Here is a 26,332-nt window from a genome sequence, read left to right as displayed (position 1 = left end):
CTGTGGTTTAAGTCTTCTTATGCAGAATGACTTCCCCCATTTTTATTAGCTTAGTCATAGACACTCTATAACTGCTAAACGATCTTTAAATTCAGTTTTTTCTCCCTAACTTTCTCAGAGAAGTGCGCCACTGAAATATGACCACCAGAAACCCTAATCAGTCATTCAAGTCTCTTCAGCAGACAGGGATTTTTCTTAAATTATTTTTGCAGTGATCTTAGTGAGTCACGTGGTCAGAGACTGGGCAAAAGATGACAGCAATTATAACAGCTGACCTGGCTCACTGGGGTCCTGTGGAGCTCCTGGTGTTCTCTCACTGACAGTTCTGCTGCTTTCAGCCTGGTTGCTATGTATAAGTAATTCTTGTTGAGCTAAAAGAGGGAGGAAAAAAAGGAAGGAAAGCAAATGAAATACTGAACATGACAAAATCAGGATTCAACAACTGCCTTTTCTCTATTCTATTCCAATTCTACTAAAGCCTAATCATCTGCAGTGATTTCTGTGTTATATGCTTAGTTCATCTATAACACAGTGTGGGACCACATTGATGAACAGTGAAAGGTTTTATAAGTGCCTTCCTGAGACTGTAGTTGTTGGCAACTTGCAGGGGTTGGTGTTAATACTCAAAGGTCAAAGCTTGCCCTATAGCAAGTAGAATTTGAAAATTTCCAAGGCTAAAAATTATTGAGATTTTAGATCAATATAAAACAGCACTAAAATATATTCAATATACAGACTGTCAGCTCTAAAATTGATTAGATGTTTTTCATAGGTATGAAATTGGCCAAATTTCTTGATTTTTTTTTTTTTTTTTTTTTTTTTTTGTGGATTACACAAAAGCTCAACCATGAAAGCCACTCACTAAAGGCAGCGGTGACATTACATCTTTGCAGCACTTTAAAATTATTACAAAATGCAATCAAATTCCAAGAAATGTCATCAGAGATTTGAAACTGATTGGTACGTATAGTAACATACCTGCCTTCAGGAAGGTGGTAAGTCTGAAAAATATTTTCTCTGCTCATAGCAGATGAGATTTTCTGAGCTTATTTTATATCTCAACCCAAAGATCCCAGAGCACTTCACAAAAAGATACGCAAACATTATGTCAGTGTTGCAGCTGGAGAAGCTGAGGCCCAGAAAAGTGAAGTGCCTTTACCCACAAAAAAACAGGAACAACTGATGGAGCAGGGAACTGAAATGAAATTTCCACCTTCCTGACTTCCTCTTCTACCCATTAGACTTAACTGTCTCTCATTTCAGTATTGCTGAGCAAAATGAAACATATACAAAGTAGGCTGTATATGCGCTAGTGTAAGTTCATACCAATTTTTATACAGCTGTTCAGTTCATGAAGCATTTTAAAGTAGATGTTGTCATAGCAGGAGCATATCTAAGGAATGCCACTTTAGCTGATATGATTTCTAACCTTCAGTACAGTACAAGCAGATGAACTTGTTATGGGGACACTATTCAGTAGTCCAAGCACTAAAAATCTAATCTGACCATAATGTAAGTTTCCAAGGAAACAGAATGAAATGCTGAATCAAGAAATTCACTACATATCATCGGCCTCTTGGCAGTGTATATGAGGATCAATAAATTATATTTAAGGATGATATAATATGTTTGAGGTTGTAAATTAATGGGAGAAGAAGCAATTAGAACAGGTACTCATCAGATTAAATTGTCATATGTACTGAAATTTTCATGCAATCTATTGGAGTTGACTGGTTAAAAAAAATACAAAACCAAAACCCTCAAATGTTTACAATTTCAACAGCTTCTGTTATCTTCCTGTGGCCATGATTGTTGACAGGAGTTAAATACTTGCATTCAGCCCAATTCATTACACAGGATTTATCAGGTGGTGATGTGATGATATAATCTGTTAGACTAGATTAGATGATATAATCTATGACAAGGGAGTCAGTTGCCTGTCAGTCACTTGCCTGTGATAAAGACCAGCTGACTGATGTCCTTTTATTCTTCCATTTACCAATCTTCCTGTCCCTCTGTCCTTCCCCCCCCATATTTACCACCAGTGTTACTGCTACAGACAGCAGAGATTTTATAGATATTATTTTATTTTTTATGCTATCCCAGATGCCTCATTCACAGCTTCACATTGCAGAATTCCCAAACCCTTAGGGTCATTTTTATTCACTTTTAGAGTTTTAGGGATATATATTTATCACTGTGTGCTTGTTTTACTAATGCTTTAAACTGTTCCGATAATTCAGTCTCTGTAAGACAAGAGGCATAGATATCACACTGTTGGAACAAAACAGCAGTACCACTGATGCATTATCCTGCTTTTAACAGAAGCAAGGACTGGAGCCAGGGATGTGCATGCACACCTCCCCACAAGCAAAAGCCAAAAGACAAAACCCCATATTCTACAATTATGGTATATCATAACCATATGGCAAGATTACTTCTTGGGCAGCCTTAGAAAATCAGTATCTTCATTTATGAAACAAATTCAGAGCAGTCAATGGCAATATAGCTTCTCCTACATCATTCTTCTAATATGCCTCAGCCCTTTTCCAAAGGAACCACCCCGAGACAGTGGTAATCACCTCATGTGGTGATTAAGTCTTATGTGCATATTCCTGGATAGGAAACAGCAGTAGATGTGATGGGAGTGCCAGACTGAAACCCCAACACATATTCTTTAGGTTATATATAGTAAATGGATGGCTTACATTTGAGAATGGTTAAAAATTGGATATGCTACACTCAGTTTAAGCTAAACCTTCAGAAAAGAAAACATAAAACTGAAAGTAGACTTCTACATCCTTTTTACATGTGCCATTTACAATATGAAAGCAACAACAAAAAAGCTGCATTTTAGAAATGCTGAGCAATGAAGAGCTCTTCCCATTCCTCCAGGAGCTTCAGGGTGTTCACTTCTGAATATCAGATAATGCACATAGAAACCCAATGTTAGGCTCCTATCACTGAATATATTGGCCGAGATGTATAATTTATTGTCCCATGTATTTTTAAACACAGTGTGCAAAATGATTTCAGGGAATATTAGAAATATGGAAATTGGATCTTTTTCTCTCAATATATTTTTGATGAAGCAGGAATAGCTAAAGGGGAATCACTGAAGGGAGTTTGGTAGTTTCCTCCTGTTTTGCCTTATAACGCTTGTGTCTAAAGGTGAACCACTGCCTTTTGTGTCTGCAGCACACCACACACAGAGGATAGCGCTGGCTTCTCAGCAGAACGTTTTAGAGCCATCTGCTGGAGAAGTTATATCACTACAAGGTTAGAGAACTCGGCACTAACAATAGTTATGACAGTCAGCAATTTCAAGCAAGACCTGTGTGCTCTAAACCACAGCTAGGGTAGATGGAAGTGAATCCATGTACATTAAGTCACCTCAGCTTCCCTCCATAGAACAGCTGAATTTGAATGCAGTGTGACTTACATGTGAAGATGAATCTTCTGGTTCTTGAAATGATTTGTGGCACATTATATAGCATGCAGAGACCATATGAGCAAGAGTGAACTGAGAGTTCTCACCTCTCCCAAGACACTGTAATAGACATTTGCTCTGGAATAAGGATGAAAGTTGAAATATAAAGCTGTGCTTGGTAAAGATGAAGTGTTAGGAACATTGCAGCTCAGAACTGACAAACTTTCATTTCAGCAATTTTACTCCCACTTAAGCATTTGATATTCCCAAATAAAGATATTTTTATTTTGTTGAATGGTCCAGAATGTCTCAGACTAAACTGTTAACATATGGTAGTGTTTTGTAAGACTTGTAAGAAGTAATTTAAATCCACATTGTTCCTTGCTTAACAAGACTTCCTTGTAAAGTTGCATTGTCCATGCTGGACTAGGATCCATGTCATATCCCAGTTTGGGATATGCACTGCCACATGCCAAATGGAGCTGAAGACAGTGATCTAAAACCCTGTCTCTTTCCAAAGGCTCTTTAGTCTCACTCACTACTGTTACCTGCAGAAATATCTGTAGCCAAGCAATTGCAACAAGGCTACCAGATCTGGTTAAAACATGTCTAGTAATAGCTATCAGACAGTGATTTTTTTTCCTGCCTAGACTGTCAGACTGAAATCACTATGCATGGTAACTTTGAGAGAAAAGCTAAACCAGAAGGAGTTTCTAAATTATTAGTTTGTGTTACAACCAGCCCATATCACCCTAATGGTGCCTCCCCAGGATCTAAAGCATACTGTCAGAACATCCCAGTTCCCTTAGCAAAGAAGTGGTTAAATCACAGTTCTGTTGTCTGAGCAGGGAGGCCAAGGGGAGGACTCTGCAGAGCACCAGTCAGAGCTTACAGAGTAGCTCTTGCTGCCACTCTATAAGTGGAGTGCCTGAAGACAGTGCTGCTGGGATCCCAACTGCTCGAGTTCATTAGCTGAAGTCCCTGCTTGGGAATTGAACAATGCAGGCAGGGCGCGCGCTGGTGGTCTGCTCCTCCTGGGAGGGAGGATTCCAAAAGCAGGGAAGAGGAGTATTTCTGACATAACACCTTTCATCCCAATCTCTTTAAGCACTTCTACAAGCATTAATTAAATCTCCCAGTGCCCCTGCAAGATAAGTGTCATCTCAATTTTCTAGACGGGTACACTTGGGCATGCAGATTATAAGCGACTTCCAAGTTATTCAGCAAGTCAGAAGAGGTTTGAGAACACAACTGAAGAGATCTGCTTTAAAACCCATTGCTGTAACACTTGACAACATATATTCCTTTATTCTTATTTTTATGTTATGTCACTGCAAGTTGTTACATCTTCTTTGCTGACCAATGCTTCCCTGTTTTAATGCTATATCAGTTCCATCAACTGTACTTTCCCCTTTTTAAGCAATTCTAATCTATTTTTTCAAATGTTCACAGGTAAAAACAAACCTTTAAACCATTTGATCCACACTTACTGGACAGCCTTGCTTGCTGACTGAGCCCCACATTAATGTCTGACTCCATGCTTAGTTGCACAGAAGAGAATTCTGTGCCTGCTGAGATTGTCTCTTCAGCATTGGTAATTCCCTCCTGGATGTAAATAAGAGTGATTTCTCTTCATTCCTCTACATTAATTTTTAATCACAGCCTCTACTTTACCACTGCTGATTGAATTCCCTACCACATCTAATGGCCTTTCTTGTAATATTCATTCAATTAAAGTGTGTATGCTGATGCCATATCTTATTTTTCAAGGGCAGCTTACTTAAGGACAGGAGCAAAGAAACAGCTATTGTACAGATGTTAAACTACAGTACATTGCCATATGTTTGATCACCAGGGCAATGGTAAAACACTCCATTCTGTCTAAAAAAGGCAAAGTTACACATGGATCATGTAAAACACCAAGTAAAATTCAGTCCCTATTGAACTGAACAACAACATTTCTACCCAATTCAGAGAGAAACAAAGTTGCCAGATTATTTTATTACATCTAAAATATATTCTTAGAGCCTGAGTCTGAAAGCCAAAGCATTACAGTGCTGCAGACTTTTTATAGCAAGTATTCAATGGAGAACCTGTATTTAACATCACCAAGGCTGCAACACTCAATAACTAAAAAGTCAGAACTGGTGAAGCACTGAACGCAAACTCCATATTTTAGCAAAACAGAATGAGGTTCAACATTATGAATTTTAGTTGGAGTGGAAGAGAAGAAAGGAAGCACTGCTCATCTGATTTGGAAATTCATGCAGGGTAAACAGTCAACATCCCAAAATGTTTTAGCCTACTCTGCATTTTTCCTGGCTTTAAATCAACAAAGAGTTGTATTCATTTTCAGCAGAGCCCTTTGCTCTCAGATTGTATTGTTTTCTTCTCTGGAAGTGAATAGGTTTCAAACCACTAAAACTCACTCACTTTTGGGCTGACAGTTTTGTCCGCTGTACCCAGGACAACACTTCCACTCTAGTGATGTCACTATTTTATGTTTGATTCTGTAGGCTTGAAGCATTGCTGTCTGAGACCTGCAAAAAAACCATTTTAAACCTATTTTAGGTGACTGTAAAGGAGCTGTAGGATACATATATAAATAGCTATACTTTCTAGCATGTCAACTGTATTCTTTCATTAACTGCTTGAAAGTAAAACCTCATCAGGGCTTGGTGTTTCAACAGCAACCACAGTTTTAAAATTGCAACCTTCTACCATCCGGATACATCTTAAAGGAGCCTGATGTCTATTCAGCACTGTCAGGCTTTTCCCCCAAATATGTTACTGAGGCACTCAATACTACCAACTGTTATGGGAGATATTATAGTATCTACTAAACTGGACAGAGTGAGCCAAAAAAATGCCATTGTGAAATCCTGGCTCCTTTAAAATCAGTGATAAAGCCTCTGCTGCTCTCTGTGGGGCCAGACTTTAAAGATGACTTTACGCCATGTTGGTTGATTATTTTGAAGGAGATTCTACACACATTCATCTCAAAACTTTGAGATATCCAGCCTGCAAGTCAATTGAAGGATGTATAGCTATACAGTTGTGACATTTCAGTTATTACTGTTAAATATGCAACTGCAGACACAGCAGCAACTTTGGTTTTGTGTTCCAGCACATTGTGTGCCCTGGCTACCCATATCATTCCCTCTTTTAGCTTTCTTAACTTCAGAGAAGTCAGTTTAGAATGAACCTCCTGCAACAGGGCATACAAGAAAAAAGCCACAGCAAGTCTGCCTGCCAGTTTTAACAAGTTAAATACAAAGTTAGAATAAAGAGTATCAAACAGTCCTGGCAGTTGCTAAATGCTATTACAGAGAACAAGATTTCAAAACTCAGAAAATGTGAAGATAAAAAATGCTACAGAGAACCTCTGGACACACAATTCCTATTTAAATCATTGCAGAAAGAGGGCAAATCTGAAGACTAATGCCAACTACGTCACACCAAAAAATATCTTCCAAATGAATTAACGAAAAAAATGCCACCATGTCTTCCACTGCAGTTAGCCTTGTCACCCTTCCACAAGGGATGCCATCTTATATCTTTAACTCTACAGCACCTGGCAGGAGCTCTGTGCATCCCCAGTCAGCTCTGCCTCTGAAAAAAGGCTCTTTCAATAGCAAGAATGCAATAAAGAATAAAGTGAACCAAAAGTGAGAGAGCTCTGATTCTCTTGCTGTAGGGATGCTCTTATTTTATAGGAGTGCCATATCCTGCATTAGCCTAATACATTCCTGAAAGCACTCAAAAAAAGTAGTATCCATGAAAGGAATTAATCAGGAATAGCTATTCCAAAATAATTCTTCATGTAGACAAGCCCCAGAACTGTATATAACAGACTTATTTACAGAAGTAACCTAAGGAACTTATTTTCTTACAAAATCAGAATTATTCCGAAGATCAAATTAGGAAAAAAGATGGCCAAATTGCAACTGCAGGGCTCATGCCACAGTTGTAGGATGCTGTTGGCTGTATCTCAGAGTCCCAAAATACTAAGGATACTATACTCCAGGTCTCACATGAAAGCTTTAAGCATGTTCTGCCATACCACCTAGGGCACAATTCTCAGTACAGTCATACTGACAGGTGAGAAGCTTTTGAAATTTTTCAAGGGACAAATATTTTACAATTTTCATTTTGTTGTTTCAAGCTGCTGTTTTCCAGCCTCATGTATTTAAATTCAACCTCATTTACTGAGGTCTGTACATATGTAGAATCTAATGAGGCACCCAAACTGCAAAGGACAATATGAATATGCTTAGCACAATCTTTATTTACAAGTTATGTCCACAACCATTACTCATCTAGGTTTACTGCCTCACCAAAGTCCTGCCAAAGATAAAAACCCCAGCAGATAAAAACATTTATGCTGTTCAGGGAAAGCCTTATGCTCTCACAGTACACAAACATGGGAAGCTGCACAGACGGGATTTTCTTTTCCGCATGTGCTTTAAAGCTTTGCACATGTGCACCTTCCTTGCAGAACCGTGAAAGAGGTGAATAAGCAGTGGGCCTATTTGAAGGCTTTGTACTAACCAGAGGGTGCCAGAGTGAGGGCACCGAAGTCCCTACTGAGGAGCTCGGAGGCATTTCCCAGCTGTAAGCTTTTATACTTACTTCAGCCCCTTGTTAGGATGAGACCTGGAAGTGGGCTAGTCTGCTTCCCCCTCTCCTCCACACTCTAATTTCCACAGGAAGGAAACCCAGGTAGGTATGTGGGGACAACAGGCTCCAAAACTTGCTCCAGCAGGCTCCAAGCTGGCTGATTAGGTAAGCTAGGTAAATGCACACTTTCTGGATGCAAGAACTGCTTAGAGACCAAAAGATTATACAACTTAACTACCCCAACTTTTTTTTATTTTTTAAACTTAGTCCTGTAAGAGGGGTAGAGGGAGTAGAAGAGGCACAATTGTAATTTTCATTTGAGTATATTAATTCAAATGCATTCTTGTTTGCATTTTTGAAGTCTCAGCTGTATTACTTGCCAGCTGGTGATAATTCAAATATTTGCAAGTACTTTCTTTCTTTCTAGTTCCACAAACCTCTGAGCACAAGATCCAGTAAGCCAAGTGCAAGGCTTCACTCTGCCTGATGAGAAGGTTTCCAGGTTGTCCACTACCACTGTAGGTAAGAGTCTGGTATGGACATAAGCACACCAGTTCCTGTAGGAGACAGAAGGTAAATATAATCAAATATACAAACAGTATATGCAAAAACATGATGAAGACATGATACTTAGAGAAAGATTAATCCCATAATTAAGGCATAGGAAAAGTTATGAAAATTAAGTTTAATTTCTCTCACAAACTGCCAGAGTAGTCTTGCCCAAGACATTTAGTCCTTGTGCTTCAGCTACCCACTAACAAAGAAAAGAGCCAATCATTTTCTCCACCTCTGCATATTTATATTGCAAATCTAAATCTTTATTTGTAAATGTTTGTGGAGCACCAAGTACAAAGAGGCCTTTCTAGACTGCAGTAATAACAGGTCTTAAAATACACCCACATTACAGACCACAAACTGTTTCTTCACAATTCAAAGGAAGGTTTAGCTACATATATATATATATATATATATATATATATATATATATATATTTTTTTACACACGCAAAACTATCCATTCTTCTATTTTATGGATGAATATTTCTATTCTTCCTCCCTTTCCCAGGAGAGGCTGCATACATGTAGACTGCATGACTATTCTGCATTGCACTCTGAGGCCAAGGCCAGACCCAGCCAGAATGTGCCACAGCTCCGTGCCAGCCTGTGTCCCTGGGAGTTTCCCCCCTTTCTCCTCCCAAAAAAAGTCACAAATGAAGTGATCAAACTTAACTGTAGCACAAGACTTGAGTTGGCAAGTGTACGGCCAATTTCTGAAGGGATTAAGGTGGTTGCAAGAAACTACAAGCTGCTAAATCTGATATCAAAACCAGGCAAGTTAGTAGAAACTATAGTAAAGAACAGAATTAAGTGGTAATGGCTCAGAACAGATTTTGTACAGGAAAATCATGCCACGAGTTTACTGGCATTCTTTGAGTCATAAGCATGTGGATAAAGGGCAATTTTCAGAGGCTTCTGGCAAGGTCACTCACCAAAAGCTCTTAAAGAAAAGCTCTTAAAGGTTGTTGAATAGTGAGAGAATAGGTACTCCTGTAGATTAGTAAGGCATTAAATGAAAGCAGACAACAGTCAGCTTTCTCAAGAAAGGGTTTATCAGCAGAATCCAACATGAATCTGTAATAGACATTATATTCATTAATGATGTAGAAAGTAGTCAAATAGCTTTCTTTTTGTATACAAAATCCTTTTGGATAGTAAACCTAAAACTGATCATAAAGAATTGCTGAAATCATGACACTGCATTTCCAACTAAATAAATGGCAGAAAAGTCATAACGCAGACTGGTGCACAAAAAGACAGCCTTGTACATGTGGTATGACAATATCTACATCAACAATAATCAGGAAAAAGGGGCTGAAGCCATTGTATCTCTTTGAATATGTCAATTTGATACTTCACATTAGTCAAATTCGCAAGTCAACTGCTTGGAGTTATGAAGGAAGAACTAGAGAAAAAACAGAAACCACCATTGTTTGACTAAATTAATTCCTTGTTTCTGTACAAGAACTTAGGTTTAGCTCACATTTTGAATACAGAAGGCAGTTTTTACCCCTGTATCCTAAAAAGAGGAAAAGATTCAAATTGAACAGATAGAGACAGGTGAAAAAAAGATAACAGAAGTACTAGAAAGCTTGTCTATGAGCAGACACTAAGCAGTGCCTGACTCCTTCAACTTGAAAGGCTTGAAGGATGGGAAGTCATGGAGGTCATTATTCACTGTTTGTCATAACAAGACCAACAGGCATGAAAACAAAACAATCAGCTCTAAAATAAAGAGGAAAAAAATGTTTTCATGAAGTTAGACTGTCTGCCAAATTTGGATGTTTTGGAAGCCAAAATAAATACAAAAGAGCAATTGATTTCATGAAAAAAGTGCCATTAAGGCTCCTTAACATAAAGATGGAGGTATAATCTCTGACTCACCAAGTCCCTCAGCTGCAGATTGAAGGCATGCTGAAGAAGGTATCATTGCATATTTGCCCCTCATCTCTCCCTTTCCTCCTCCCCCCCCCCCCCCCCCCATTTACTGGTTTCTACTGATAGACCACTACTGCTCTGGCCATTCTTACAGTCATACACCCTTTCCTTGTTCATTTTGAAATGTACTTAGATTTTGACTGGGCAACTAAGTGACAAGATTAATAGGACTGGTGAACTTGCAAGTAATTCTACACTAATACTTGCGTATGAGAACTGAAAGCTTGCCTTCCACTGTCATGCTTTGCTCATGCTACTTGCTTCCAGTTGTTGTAGTTCTGTAAGCATTTCATAATCAGGTAAGAAAGTTAAATATATATTTACATTACCCAGCCAGCCTTAAAAATCAGTATTTTGCTACAGGCTGCTCACAGTGGAAATCAAAATACAGTTCCAGACACTAGTTCCATTTACTTAATTAGCATTACTACAGATTTCCACTGCTGCAAATGAGAGCAATGGTTATCCCCAAGTGATTGCTTTTGCCTTCAGAGGTCCTACTGGTGCACTACTCTCAGATTCAGTAGTGCTTTACTTGGAGAAATGATTCCTGAGAAAACAGTAGGATAACCTAGCAAGTAAGATGTTAAGTGAAGTCACTATACTGAACCTCTCAGTATTTATGCTTCCAATATCATATTGTGGTGCTCCTTACACAACACACATTGTTTAATTGATGAATAATGCATTTCATGTGAGAGTGCTGTTGAATCTCTTTGATCTGATCTCACCCACTCACTCTCCACTTCCTTGAGAGTTTTCATTAGGATAATATTTTTTTTAATTGGGTATAAAGAGCCTGTGGTTTTGTTTGATGCATCCTTTATGTTCTCTCTCTCCTCTGGCTGCAGCCTTTTGTCCAAGTCTCTACATTAGAAACTCTATGAATAAAGATTCACCAAAGATGAAATTCAGCTCTAAACCATAAGCTTAAAGATTAGGTTCTCTTCTCACCACCTCTGTGGAAGTCAGAAGGAACTCCGCACCACTTTATGGCATTATATGCACATAAAATAGGCAGAATCAAAAGGAGATTTATGCCTTTTGTGTTTCACAAACAGATCATAAGATTACTTACAGCAGCACTGTGGTTGGGGAGTATGGGTCATATATGAGTCTATGCTCTCAGCTTAGAGGAGACTGTAATACTAGTAACCAAACAATAATGATACCTTCAATAAAACATGGTCAGCAGTTCAGCACACAAGTTAAATGACAGTGGAGAGTGTGCAGATCACTTCATCCATTCTAGCATATCTTTGCAGAGAATATAGGTACCTCCTCCCACTCAGCATTCAGTCAGAACAGGACATGGTAAGGCACCTGCTGGGCTGTTAGTTTTTAGGAGCCCAGCCAGAAGCTCAGCTCTTCTAGATGGCTTTCTTGCTGAGCATCAGGGAGCAGCAAAGGCAGGGTTACTTCCTCAGGGAAGGCAAGCAGGAAGCCAATGGCAGCTGCTACTTAAGCCAGGTACTAACCTCATTGGGAGGGAACCGCCTCACAACCAAGTGAGCAGAGGAGCATGGTAACAGCAACAGGCCTTATTGACAACCCAGTGAGCATCAGGCAAAGGCCAGGTAACAAGTCAGGCCCAAGTTCAAGCCAAGAAAGCCAAAGAACAACTCAGGAGCAAGACTAAACATAGATACCCCTACAACAGAGCTCCAAACAGGAACAAAGTCTCAGGCCTGGGTTTAAATAGAGCCCCTAAGCAGGAAGTGTGGAGGGGAGGCTCCAGGTGAGGCTGCTCAGGGCAATTAAGGCCTGTTAGTGCCCTCAGGGACCTGACACTGAGCTCCTTTCTCACTACAGGCATTGGGCCTTCTCCATGTCATAGCTCTAGTGAGGATTCTGCATATTCATACCTGAGAATAAAAACTGTATTTTTCTCTGAAGCACAGCAAAGAGATGAAGAAAAAAAGCCTCTCAGTGTATGAACAGGGTACTAAACATCTTCTCTTCACAGTGATACTGGGCCAGATTGACAGTGGTTTATTTAGGAAGAGCTCTCACTAAAGGTGGTAGTTTGCTTATGATTTGAACTTGGTAGAAAGAATGTAAAATCTAAATTCTTGAATAATTCTCAGGAATTAACCAACAATATGAAAAGTCTGATCAGAAGATCTCCAAAGTGATAATACCACGTTAAGCAGATATTTACTGTCTCACCTCTTGTACTATAGGAAGTTAGCTGTCTGGAAAATGAGGAACTAAGAGCTAGTACCTTGGGCAGTTAAGTTCCTTAACACATCTGTGAACCAAGGTCCCCAAAATAGGAGTCAGCTTTCAAAATCTGGCAGTAGCGGTTCATCCCAAACTGTAGGGAGCCAGTGGTTAGGACTTAGGCTCCTAGCTCCCTAACCTGTGCTCTACCCTCATGTGCAGGGCCCTACAGCTCACCAAAGAAAGGGATAAAGCAAAGGAAATATAGCAGTGTTATCAGTGCAGATCCTTTCTGTGCTGCATATTGTTTAGATATAATTTTTGATAACAGGATTCATTTTACATCTGAACAAATGTTATCAGCGAAAAGATAAAACAAAGAAAGCAGACATAAAAAGCTGTTGTAAAATACATGAAAGGCCTGGAATACAGGGAATTTAAAAAAACCTCTACTTTTAACATGTAAATTCACTAATTATCATAATGACTGAGAGTGGCTAACTTCAAGGTAACAGCTACAGAATCTTGCACATTTGGAGATGCACTCCAAAGGAAAAAAAGTAATACAGTGAACCCCAAATATCCAGTAAAGGGTTGCTGTTGTTTTTGGAAGATAGTCTGAACTCAATCTCTGATCTCCACCAAAAATTTAACTGAACGTGAACAGACTGTTTCTATTTAAAGTAGTTAACTCATTCTTAAGGTACATCAGTGCAATGTCTGAGGCTGTGGTTCTCTCATGGGCCGGCAACCTTTGATCAGACTAAATTGGAGAAAACATCCATGGCAAAAGAGCCCCTGGTGTGACTCATAATTAGGTTTATGCTACCAATGAAATAAGCTCATTAAGAGATGTTAAGAATGTAAATATAATTTTGAAATCAAATTGTCTGAAAAAATGTAGCTTTGAAAATAGAAGATGAAGCGTGGCAGAAGGACTACGACAGGGTGTGTTAATGCAAAGGCAGGATACAAGACAACTGTTTTGCATAACAGGAATTTAAACCTGAAAATCCTCTTTATGTTTCATGGAATAATATATTCCAGATTAACAACACAGGCTTCTAACACGTAGATTTTGTTGAGAGCTGCAGGAGCCTGTTGTTTCTTTTGCATTGAGCCTGATTTCAATCAAGAAAGCTATATTTAAAAACAAAACAAAATCCTCACAACATACAACAGCTTTCTCCACCCTAGAGAAAGCAGTGCAAGTCCCTGATTGGCATAAAGCCCCTGTGACAGATTTCATCCTTCACTTGCATGTATTGGCCAGGAAAAATCACTCATAGCCAAGCGCGGCAGACTACCTCTGCGTCCTCGAATCTTTAAAATAACCTCTTCACTTGCGGTATTTGCAACACAATTTTCAGCTCAAAGCAAAATATTGCTGGCCCAATTCTATATCAAGTGCAGTTTGACCACATATGAGAAGCAGGGCTTAGTACAAAGCGTGGCATGTTTCCCTTGCAACTAAAATGTACGTCTACGCTGTCGTCTTAGCAGGCCAGAGTCCTGTGGGTTGTGCAGCCATTATGACTTTGAAGTCTTGAGTAGCTTTCAGGCTGTGGAGTCTGCACACATGGCTGGAGCAAAGGGCCTGCATTTGGGAAAATATTAATGAAACCTAAATGAGGTTTTATTAAAGGAAGCCTTTAAGCCTCTATATAGCTTTCAGGATCCTACATGTCCTATATGGTTTTTTCAAATCTTGTGTTAAAGCTCTACTGTGCAAGTTTTCTTCTCTTCTGCTTACACCAGTCCTTTTTCCTTTTCCACAGAGAAAAGACTCCAATGAAGCATTTCTTTATTTCTGTAATTGGTCAGAAAACAGAAAGGATGCAGCTTGGATATAGCTGTGAAACGAAAGCAGTTTCAGGGCAATTGTAAGCAAGGATTGCCCACACTGCGTATACTAAATGGCAACAAAACCACTGCCCAGTCTACACGAGTCTGTACTAATAATACATTTCCCTCCGTTGGAAAAAAACTTATTTCTGAAAGGAAAAGACAAATTATTGGAGTGTTTCCCTCTATTTAGCTGACTCTCTCTTGGGCGGCCGCCGCGGCGCTGCCGGGCAGGGCCAGCAGGTGGCGGCGCTGCCCCGCACAGGCGGGAAGGCGACCGTTAACGTGCCGCTCGCGCCGCAGCGCCGGCGTAACCGGGGCCGCGGGGGGACATTCCGGGCTAGCGGCCGTGCCGCGAAGGCGCTGGTGGGCCAGGTGCCCCGGCCCCGCCAGGCGCCGCTCACGCGTGCCCGCGGGGCCAAGTCGGGCGGGCTTGTGGCTACCTGACGTTCCCATATAGCGCGGGGTGAAGCCGCTTCACTTCGTACCGTTTACTGACACGAACAGCTACGGAGAGGCCTGCGACCTTCTGCTAAACTCCCAGGAATTCATTAGGGAGGGTAAAGGGCCTGGAAAAAAGGAAAGACCACAATAAATTTCTTTTTGATTCCAAAGCGTGAAGAAAAGGGTGCTGTGACTTTTACCCGTTATCTTTTGTTTTCTTGAAAGCAGGCCCTTCGTCCCTCTTTTTAAGTAAAAATAACTCCTCTAGCTTTGCAAAAGTATGTCATAAGGATATAGCAGCCTGCTGACAAAACTATCTGGTGTATGACTGGATTGCTCTGAACACTGTTACTGTCAATGGAGATATTTCCGCTTACTTCAACGGGCTTTGAACCAGTCCCCTTATCACTGTGATATCTGATGTTAATGAAAAGCAAAGTACAGTTTACACTGTCACTGCAAAGTGATGATTTCCTTAGGGTGAGAGGGTGAGTGGAAGTTTCTGAGACGGCAGTGACCACTTCCAGAGCAGGTTTCCACTGTAAACAGTTCTTTGAGTACATTGCCAAGAAAAAAAAAAAATCCACAAAAACTGCCAGCTACAGCCTATAGAGTATGCCCGTACGTGATCCCTTCCATGTGCTTTCTAAGCGTGGGCCATGCTTTTGAACAAGCCTTGTGAGTGGTCCTAAAGCCACACAAAAGGAACACCAGCAGCAGCCAGAACACAAAAGGTACAGATTTTGTTCTGTCCTTTTCATATTATCTCTGAAAATGGGTTATTTTTATCCACAAGAAAATTAGATTACTTGGCTTTTAATAGAAATTATATTGAATCAGCACAGCTGAACATCACTGAATCATGAATATGGGAAATCTGTGTAGCTAAAGGAATACAAAAGGACCGGGAGCTAGAGCTTTTGTTAAAGTCAGTGCATGACTTGGTGGTCATGCCTCATTCAGTTTATATGCAGTGGATGAGTGTTTCATAGAATAGTGTATGAAATAGGAATCCTGATTCTAGATTTGCTTTCTCTTTGTATTGTCCTTTACGCCTAGGCAAAGAGACTGTGGAAAGGTATTACAAGCAACTGGAGCAGGAGCCCTGCAAGGAGAGGCTGAGGGGCCAGGGCTCATTCAGCCTGGAGCAGGGCATCTTCAGGGGCATCGCACGGCAGCCCCCGGTCCCTATGAGGAGGCTTTTGAGAAGCTGCAGCCAGGCTCTTCACAGCAGAGCACTAGAGCATCAGAGACAAGGGACATAAATTGAAGCAGGAGAGGTTCAGACTGGCTGTAAGGAAAGACTATTTCCCTGTGAGGACGGCCAGGCTTTGGAAGGGGCCCAGAGAGGCTCTGCAGTCTCCGTCCTCGGAGGTTTTTGAGACAGGACTGGATGAAGCCCTGAGCAACCTGGTCTGATCTAACAGCTGGCCCTGCTGTGAGCAGGAGGTTGGAGTAGAGACCCCTCGATGTCCCTTTCAACCTGAATGATCCTATGGTTCTGTGATCCTTTGATCTTTGCTTATATATATATATCTATATATGTATCTATATATATCTGCTGGGTGATACAATTGTTCTTCTGAATACAGTAGTTTAAGTGTATTCTTATATAAAAACATACACTGACATGGTGTGGCAGAAATCCACAACTGTGAAAATCCAGAAATTATTCCACTTTCTTAAGCTAGGATCCTTCCCAATCTGAAAAACTGTTATGCAAGGAACAGCATATAAGCATAGAATGAGTAAGGCCCTGAATTTAGGTTGTATAACAGTACATTGCTGTGATTAATTTAAAAACATATATTTTCAGTTTGCTTTAAAATCCTGCCAAGTTTTGATGAGGAGAGATAATGTTGACTGGCATAATGTAAACACACATATTAAAAGGATAGAAAGCACCCTTACAATTTTTTTGCTATTGCATGGGAGACCAGATTTTGGTTTCAACAACTCTTTTTAAACTCCAATAGGTCACTAAGGAGACTTCTCACCTGTTTGATACTAGTGATATGATAGATTCTGTATCTTTAAATGAATATCAGACATCTTTCTAAAATATAAGCTCTAGTTCAAACAGAAATTGTAAACCTGAATCAAAATTGATTAATTTTCTATGTTCACTGCTCTGCTTCCTTTCATCTGAGATGTATGAATCTACTAATCTCAGCTGAAATAAAAAATAACCAATACTGTCTAGGAACTGACCACAAACAAAAGTGAAATTGAGAAATCTGTTTTCCATGCTGAATGGAATGAAAAAAACAGACAGTCTCTGAAAAGTGCATTTGACTTGAAATATAGTTGTAGTATGTGACAATAAAACGTGTTTCATAGGATATGTTTTTAGCCCTGATAGCAGCTGACTTGTTGACATGGGAGTATCGGGTGTGGAGAGTTACAGTGTTTGGATTGTGGTTTTTTTGCAGGATTCAGGGTCCTGACACTTTGTCCTGCCTCTTCCAAAATACAAATTCTACTCTCATCATTCATTTCCCTTTTTTGTATGTACAGCGCTGGAACCTTGGACTGTGAATGGCCTCTTTGTCCCATCCAAATTTTTATTTACTGTTGTGACTAACTGCATGTCCTGCCCTGTCCTGCAACATTAATTAACAATTTCCACTTATCTAGCATTTCACCAACCTATTTTAGCATGAAAAAATGTCTTGTTTCATACCAGATCAGCTCTTTCAGACCTTATTTCCCAGAGTCCCTCAAAATAATCAGAATTTCTCACAGATAAAATTTAAATGTTGAAAAGATATCCATCAGTCTGGTTTGAGAATCATCCACTAAAACACATTTGAAAACCCAAATAAACTGCTTTTTGAAAAGGTCTTAAATCCAAGATTTTACTTTGGGAATATAAATTTATTTTCCCTCCTCTAATTGGTTCAGAGTACAAAATTCATTAAGCTAGTCCTGTTCTGGTTTACTGACACTGCTTCTCAGGTGACATTCAGTGGCACAGGTTTTCACTGTTTTGTTAGTCCTCTTCTAATCTACGGAAAAGGAGATTGCAATATGGCAGTAATGACTTACACTTTTGGAAATACTGACAACATCAGAAAAAATCCCATCCCAGTTCCAGGAATGAATGTCACTCCTCTTTAATCCCTGTTTTTAGTGTTGTTTTGGGCAGCTTCTCTTTTCTTATTTAGCTTCATTAAAGGGTTAAATTGCCTTATCAGTTGCTTTGTACCTGATTTGCCACTTACTCATGCAGAGCTGTATCCTTACTCTGTCATTGATTGATTTCTGTGGGGCTCTTGAACAAAAAGAATCTGAGCAAAAGTCCATGAAATTCAAGGTGATTTTTCCCAGACCCTCCAGCAGGCTTTTCCTCATCAGCTATGATGTTACTCACCAGAAGTGTAATACAGAATACATGCTTTTGAATTTGGCAGTAGAAAAATTGTCTTTTGAGTCACTTGCATTTTTTAGTTAGCAACACAGATAATGCCTTTGGAAAACATATGGGGACACCTTGCTGCTGTTCTTTTCCTTGCCACATCTATTCTAGGATTTAGAGTGTCAGTTTTCTGAAGTGTTAATTATATTCAGATTTGTGAGAATCTATATTCTGTGTGCAAATTTGAGCAGATGTTTCTGATGTACCATAAAGAAAATGCTGCAAAGAATTTAATGTTTGCAGTGGCTGGGAACAAAATCCTAACACTGTGTCCAGGTTGTTACTGTAATACTAATCTATGCAATGGGATGGAGAGACATTAACAAGAAAGGCAAACAATCTGTTCTTAAATCCTCGCTGCTCCCATAGTGCACCAACAAAAAGCAAGAGCAAAGATAAGCATAATAGTAATGCAGTAGTTAGTGTAATGAGAAGGATGAAAACCTTTATTATTTTCATTAAAATTTTGTGGACTTAGGAAAGAAATTGTCAGCATAGTGATGCCTTATCTGAATCTGATCAGAGGAAAACTAAATAATCAAACTCTGAGGAAGCTAAGAGCTTCCTGGAAGAAGCTTGCTGGAAGATTGGTAAGTACCTTGCTAGCATCTCAGAAGTGGTGTGGATGGAGACGTGTTTCTGTTTTTTCTTCCCTAGTGCTGTGTTTCCTATGCTATTGAAAGCAGTCTGTCATGACTGCAGAGCCATCGTTGCTGAAAGGTTGAGTCTCAGAAAGCCAGAACCTTGGATTTTGTTATTTCCTGCATTTTTGTCTAGTTTTCAGATATTATGATTATTATTTTCACCTGCAGTTCAAAATTGTATGGATATCTGTTTACCATTCTCTCCCTGAAAGATGAAAGATCCTAAGATTCTCTCTGGGAGCCTGTGCAAGCTGTGTATGCCATCTCCTGCAGCGACTCCTTCAAAATCAGGTACTGGAATCATTTGTAATAAGAACAGCATGTTGGAACAAGTGGACTCTTAGTTCATTCTGTGCATGGGACATCAGTAGTGGCAGAGATTTCCTCAATGCTTATTAGCACTGATATAAATGAAACCTCTGTGAATAGTACTGACCCTGTGCAGCTGTTGCCCCATACAAATATTGCTGTTCAGTGTGCTGTAGTACCTAATCTGTACAATGCAGCTCTTCTGCTACTTCATACCAGCACTCTTAGTAGCCCATCAACTATTTTACATCTGTGCTCAGCAGAAAACAGCACCAGTTTTTAAATACTTCCCTTAAAATTCTCTTTGGACACTTATATCTTGGTATCACACTGCATGCACCATTATAAAACTACACAGTTACGTCTTTGCCCCTTTCATTCTGTAGATGAAGAATCAGTAAAAGTAGTGAATACCAGTACCTGGCTGAATGATTTGCTTTGGTCTTTAGAACTGCCGTGGGAGTAACACTGTGTTCAGCTTATGTTCAGCGCATTAAATTGTGGGCTAGTAGCCAAACTTCAGAAGTACTTTCAAGAACCTGACACTGCTGGAAAAGAGGGGATCATTGCAAAGGTCTTTTGCACATGGCTAGAATACAACGTTTGGAAGGCAAAGCAAACACTGCTTGTCAAGCCTCTTCTGCCACTTAGCTACCAATGCAAACTAAGTGTGAGCATAAAAGGTTCTTCCTTCCAGGCTCTAGTGAATATGCCTAGTGAGGAAGAAACCTATACCATGCATCACTTTTATTTATTGTAAATACACAGCAATGCAAAATCTTCAGAAATCCATTCAAGAATTGTTCTCTCTGCTCCATTAAAAAGTGACATGATCAAAAGAGACTGTGAACCTGGAATTAACCAGGCAGTTAAATCAGGTTTCTCTGTGTCTTGTGCATTTGAACCATCTACCGAGCTTAGCCATTGATTTTATTTTAACTATATATTAGGAATTCTACCAAGCTGATAAAGGCAGAAGCAATTTCCAGGGAGAAATCCAGAGATCTGGTCATGAGAATGAAATACTTCAGCACTCCCACAGCATGTGACAGCTAAGCAAATCTGTCCCTGGTACTGAGATTATTAAACCCTTCTGCACTTAATAATAAAACAGTATCACCTCACTGCTACACAAGGTAATGGCAGGGGAAGTCCAGGAAGACCCTCAGTGGATTCATGATAATTGGAAAATTTGGAATATGCACATACTAAGAGGAAAAGAGTAATGCAGAGCTATCCAATAATGTGGAGAAAGTGTGGTTAATTTACAGCCTAAATGAATGCCTGATGGATTCAGGAGCTGTCTTGAATAGTAATTAATAAAATTGGGTTCAGAATGGAAGGATAAGTGTACCAGTCTCAGGACTTGGCCTCAGACTTGCTCCATAGTCCCACTGTTATTTAAGCTGCTTTATACAGTAAAATATTGCAACAGCTTCTTCTCCACAGATTGAAAAAAATTGCATCTCTCACATAAAGTCAATTGAAAAGGATGGAGCATCAGTTTTCTTCTTAGATATCAAAGTGGTGCTCACATCTAAATTTACTGACCTTTGGAAGAACTCAAGTTAGACTCCATCCCTACTGCTGAAGCACAACTAGTTATCCAGCATTGTTTTAGCTCACACCTGCAAGCCCCCTGACAGGAACACCCTCTGATTTAAAAGGTTAAACCTGGCTCTCCCCCCTCCAGGTGTGGTCAAGTAGTCAGCCATTATAATAGGACAGGGAAGCGTTTTTAGGAGTTGATATATATGGATTTCTCTGAAGTAGTGTATTTCCTTGCAAGGTCTACAAAAAATGAACCTAACAGGAAAATAATGAAAAACTGAACAGTACTGTAATTTAATCCTGCCTCAGGCTTCCCCATGCATCTCTTCTTCTAGGGGACATTCAGAAATTGGCAAGTAAGTACTATAAAGGAATAATTTTCCTATATGGATAGTGAAACTTGCTGTTCCAGGATTTTCCTCAGAGACTTCAAAAAATGTGATAAGGTGTGAATATAGGATATTGATATAGATAGCATGAAAACTTGGAGATAACAAACTAGAAATACTTCTAAAGAAAAAAAAGGAAAATTTGTTTGTAGAAACATAATCCGTGCATTTCAGAGCTCAGGTCAAAATCATTACTGGCAGTGAAAAAAAGAGGTTTTTCTTCAGCTCAGCCTAGCTGAGATTTTTTACTATGAAATTTCCTATCCTTCTGAAGCCTTGGGTGTAGACCCTCCCAGAAAATAAGGTACCTAACCAGAGACCACTCTTCTGAGATGGTTTGATAGCATGCATGTTATGTTGCTGACAAATGAATATTAAAATGAATGTCTCAGTTAAAGAATCTATAACTTATGTACCTATTCTAAGGTTGACTATAAAATTCTTCTAATTTACTGCAGAATAACAAGATTTCCAACTGCACTTCCATTCCAGTGAATAATAAAGAAAACTTGAGTGTTTTTAGAGATATGGATATGCCTAATAGTTAGCACTTAAAATACCAAATCAGAATGTGATATGGGAAGTGCTCAAAGCCAAGCTTTGCCTTGTTTATAGCAGAATTTTCAATCCAGAGTCTTATAGCCCTATTATATATACTCAGTGACTGTTGCACTATGGCTCTCTTGCTCTCTTTCTGCCCTGAGACAGTTTCTTAGAACCTGAGCCTAAAGCCAGCCTGAGACAAGCTTTTAAAATAAAGGCATAGTCTTTTGCAAAACTGGTTTTTTTCAGCAGAAAAAACCCCATCAATTTCTTCTGACAGTTCTAATACTCAGCCTGTTTCTTCAGTATCAGGGAAGTGAAACAGAAAATTGTCAGGGCCCTGAGTACCCTAATGGGCCTTAGTTGCCCTAACCAGTCTCACCTGGGCCAAGGAGCCCCATTAAAGCTCAGGCCTGGGCTACATCATAAGAATATAGATCTTCAGTTCCAGCTGTGTTGCAGCTGTGCCTGTCCACAGGCTTTGCCGATCCAGACCTCTGCCCTATGGAGGGCCTGGCCTTGGCCCTGCTATGTCACCTGCCTCGCCATCATGGGCCTGTGTCCAGTCTGAACCTGACTATTCCCACAGGCCCCGTCTGGACCCTGACTCACTGACCTGCCTTCCCAGCTTGAGCCTAGCCCTACCCCATCACCACAGGTGTGCCTGGTCTTTGGGGATCTGGGCTGCCCCCAGCCTGCCCTACTCCCTCATTGGGGGTGGTGGGATGGACCCTGGCTGGTGAGGACCTGCCCTGCCACCATGAGGAGCCCCTACTCACCCCCAGCTCTCTGTCCCTTAGAGAGCAGCCAGCCCTTGCTCTGCCCTGAAAAGAGTATTTAAAACCACAAATCCATTGTTTAATTTGTTGTCTCCATAGGATAATGGGTAACTTTTCTTACCACTGTACCTGAAAACTTGCTCTTTAATTCTATGTGTTTTTAATTCAGTTTTTGTACTGGTCTTTATACATAGCTTGGAGCGGAAGTTCTATACAAGTGAAATTATTTTTAATAGTGAGTGAATGCAACTGACTTTTTAAAGTTAGAAAAAATTATTAAAAAAAGAATTTCTCAGATGCAGACTCTCTAAACCTGTCTTTCCAAATCACACTCCTATGACATCTTTTCATGATTTTTGTCAAAAAAGAACAAATTTAAAAAAAAAGATTCAGAAGAACTTTTTAAATCTATTCCTAGTATCCATGTGATATCTATACATAATATTGTCCTCAGATAATCTAGGGTAAAGCTAACTGAGGGAATTCTCTTAGCAATTAAGCTATGAAGGCACACAACCTCTTTCAGAAAGAGGGTGTTTGCGTAATTAAGCTTGTACAATGGGCACATATTTTACCTTGTGGATAATTTGATAGCCCTGGAGACAGAGTCACTCTCCACCAAAGTATGTGTATTACTATTTAAAAAAAAATTTTTTTGAATATATTAAAAAGAAAAAAAGGCACATCCTTTTCTTTCTCTCCCTCTCATCTGTCCCTGAACTCTCTCTATTGTTCCTTCTATACGGAACCTTTTGATATCAGCATCTCTGCACATATGGTAGCACAATGGGTTGCCATAAAGAATTAGATTCATGCCGTTCCTACAAGGTCACTGGAAAATTCAGGTTAAAATGCAGATTATAACCGAAGAGTTGTCTCAATTCAAAGCAAAAAGCAAATTGTGCTTCCAAATTTCCTCAGAGGTAGTACACTTTACAGCTATGAAATCTGCCATTGACTCATTCATACTGCTCTGAAGCATTAAATAAGTAAAGCTCAAAGAAAGCTGTGAGTCTTTATGGGAAGTTTTACAGCATTGCTTTCAGTCTATTTGCAATAAAGATGCAAAATTAAAAACAGAAAACACCCTGGAAATGGATTTAGTGTGTTGGCAATAACACCTGCACATAATAAATAAAAACACATGTGCCTTAATGCATAGTTCCTTGGCAGTAACTTTGCAGGTGTGTTGCAGTAGTGATCAATAATATCGAGCACACTAGACTTGGCATTTTTTTTTCATGACTTTGCTGAGAGTCACATAAGACTTTATTGTTCATCCAGGTCTAGTTCATAGAGAAAGTGAGACAATAATAAAGTGACTTACTTGAGTTAGTCTAGGTCAGTGGCAAAACTAGAAGAACAGCTCAAGTCACCTTACAAGACTTCAAAAGCACTGGTATGCAGTAGGAAGACTAGATCTGTAATGCACAAGAACTGTAGAAACTTGCTACAAAGAGGCTTTGCAGCCTAGCAGTTGGAGAAAAAGTGAGGAGATTCAGCACTGCTTTATGCTGGGGTTGCATGCTGCTACACATAACTAGCTTCAGTATCTAATCCTAGCTTTATTTCTAACTTGCTACGTGAACTCAAGCAAAATAAGACCCTTATGCATGTTGCACAGCTGGTTATTCCTCAGCCACTCATGAAACAAGGTGCTAGAAAATACAAGAATTGATTATTTTGCTTCTCTGCAATCACAATTAAATCCTATTGCAATAAATAAAATATGAAAGCTTATTTACCTAAGACTGATCATATGTACAAGGTAGAAACAATACTTGCCAACTCATAGTTGTTCTAAAGACTTATTTCAGTGAAATACTTACTCACCTTGGAGGTGTCATATTAACATCCCCATTTAGAGGTGAAGATGTAGGAGCTCAAAGAGGCTAACTGACTATTCCAGAGCCATAAAACTAGACAGGACAACTTGATATTCCCTGTTAAGCACAGCTATTAGGTATCAAGTTATACAGTTCTTAATGCACACCATCCTGCAACACGCCTTTTGATGATAATAGTAATGGCATTTCTAATTGTCAGATATTGACATACTTTGTGCTTAATTGTTTACTTTTCTATTTAATAAGAATTTTACAAGCACAATTTTTAATGGCTTCCAAACAAAACTGTGCATTTGCAGTTTCTTTTACCCACAAGAAAGAAAAATTTACTGGGCATAAAACAGGAGGCATCTCTTCTAGTCCTTTCCTACTCATATGTGGTAATAACTTTCCTACTGACTTTGAGATAACTACTGTGAGGAATTAAATATTTCAGCCTTTATTCTGTTACAACTGTACGGTTTTGACTGAGCAAATACTGCAGGTTTGGTCCCTTGCTTATTTTTTTGATGGTCTTCCTTAAGCTCAGAAACCAGTCTTACTGAAATTACTACGAGTTTTGCCAATTATTTAACTTGAACAAGAAAATAACCAACAGCTTTCCTAAGCAGTATGTAAGAAAGAAGAAAAAATATGTAATTTTGCTTACTTTCCTCTGGTAGTTGCAAAGCCAGATGCTTTGAAGCTGACATCCTGCGGGGTGCTGGTGATATCAGTGTTGTGGGCTGACTGCTTGAGAGATCTGTTCCCTGTAGCTGAATCCTGGCTTTTAGTGACCTCTTGCAAAAGAGGGGCCTTTCTAGGATTGCCCTGTAGAGATGTTCCATTGCTGCTAGATGAGCTTCTGATCTTATCCTTGTCATTGTCACTGTGTCCATTTGACTGGCTTGTAGGAGTAGAGGTTGTAGGACTGGAGGTTTTCTTCACTGCTTTCTGTCCCAGAGTCTTGCCTGAAGATGCCAAAGTGGGTCCCTGTAATATACTCTCTTTGCCAGCTTGGATCTCAAAATGGGGAGACTCTACGATTGTCAGTGGGTTTACAGAGCCATGCACTGCAGTAGGAGACGGAGCCAAGTCTGAGGGACTTGTCTGGGTTTTGCCACCCAGAGCTGTGGTCCAGAGCTTGTGTGGAGTATTAGCTCCACCACTGCCACTCTGTAAGTGTAATACAAGCAGTAAAATTACCTCCTTCATTCTGCTGGTTTGTAAAGGCTACAAGATCTCTCACATGTACTCCCCAAGCAAGGACCCTGCTGCTTCTTCCTTCCCCTGAGCTGCTGCTCATACAGTGAGCCTATCCAGAGAATGCCCTGCTGGGTTTTATTCTGTAGAAAGGAAACAGGTTTTGGTGTTTCAAAACTGAATGAGGAAGTCGGGTTTCCTGTTTCTGTGGATTCCTCTGCAACCTGTGACCCCTTGGAGAGCAGGAGCCTGGCAGCCTTCATGGAGGAAAAAAGGAGTTTCTGCAGAAGCCACAGGATGAAGATTAATGACACAATAGAAATGTGGAAAAATATGTACAGTGAGATAATCCTGAGGGATTGAAATTGAAATTATTAGGTAATTTTCCTTTCATATGTATGTGTATAGAGAACAGAAGTGACTTGTCACATATGGCCTTTGGATAGCTCATGCTTATGACCTTGTTATTGAAAAAGGACCTGACAAATCTGGTGTGCTACATAAAGTTCAAGGTTTGCTGTGTCTCCTATTTTACTTTGACTGCTTAAGCACACTGCTGCCACAAGTGGGGAAATGTTGAGGAAGAGATTCTCATTGTATTCATCGTTATACTTGATGCTTTTGTGTATTCACTTATGTATATATCTTTAGCTATTTTTTATGCCACAGCTTA

At 39.7% G+C, this 26,332-nt stretch overlaps 1 protein-coding gene across 1 annotated transcript in view; it reads right to left on the bottom strand.

The window, feature by feature from the left end:
- Window positions 1-25,780, bottom strand: part of MMRN1 (multimerin 1) — a 48,121-nt gene extending 22,341 nt beyond the window's left edge. Inside the window, exons 1-4 of the mRNA XM_026101187.2 lie at window positions 25,127-25,780; window positions 8,488-8,607; window positions 5,864-5,970; window positions 276-371 (exon numbers count right to left, since the gene is read on the bottom strand). Of these exons, the coding sequence (XP_025956972.2) occupies window positions 276-371; window positions 5,864-5,970; window positions 8,488-8,607; window positions 25,127-25,671 (868 nt within the window). The 5' untranslated portion in view covers window positions 25,672-25,780. The remainder of the gene's footprint in view (window positions 1-275; window positions 372-5,863; window positions 5,971-8,487; window positions 8,608-25,126) is intronic.
- Window positions 25,781-26,332: the final 552 nt, after the last annotated feature.

Source organism: Dromaius novaehollandiae, chromosome 4 (assembly GCF_036370855.1).
Source record: "Dromaius novaehollandiae isolate bDroNov1 chromosome 4, bDroNov1.hap1, whole genome shotgun sequence".
Taxonomy (NCBI): Eukaryota; Metazoa; Chordata; class Aves; order Casuariiformes; family Dromaiidae; genus Dromaius; species Dromaius novaehollandiae.
Note: the sequence above shows the minus strand (reverse complement) of the source record. Positions and strands in the feature narration are given on the sequence as shown.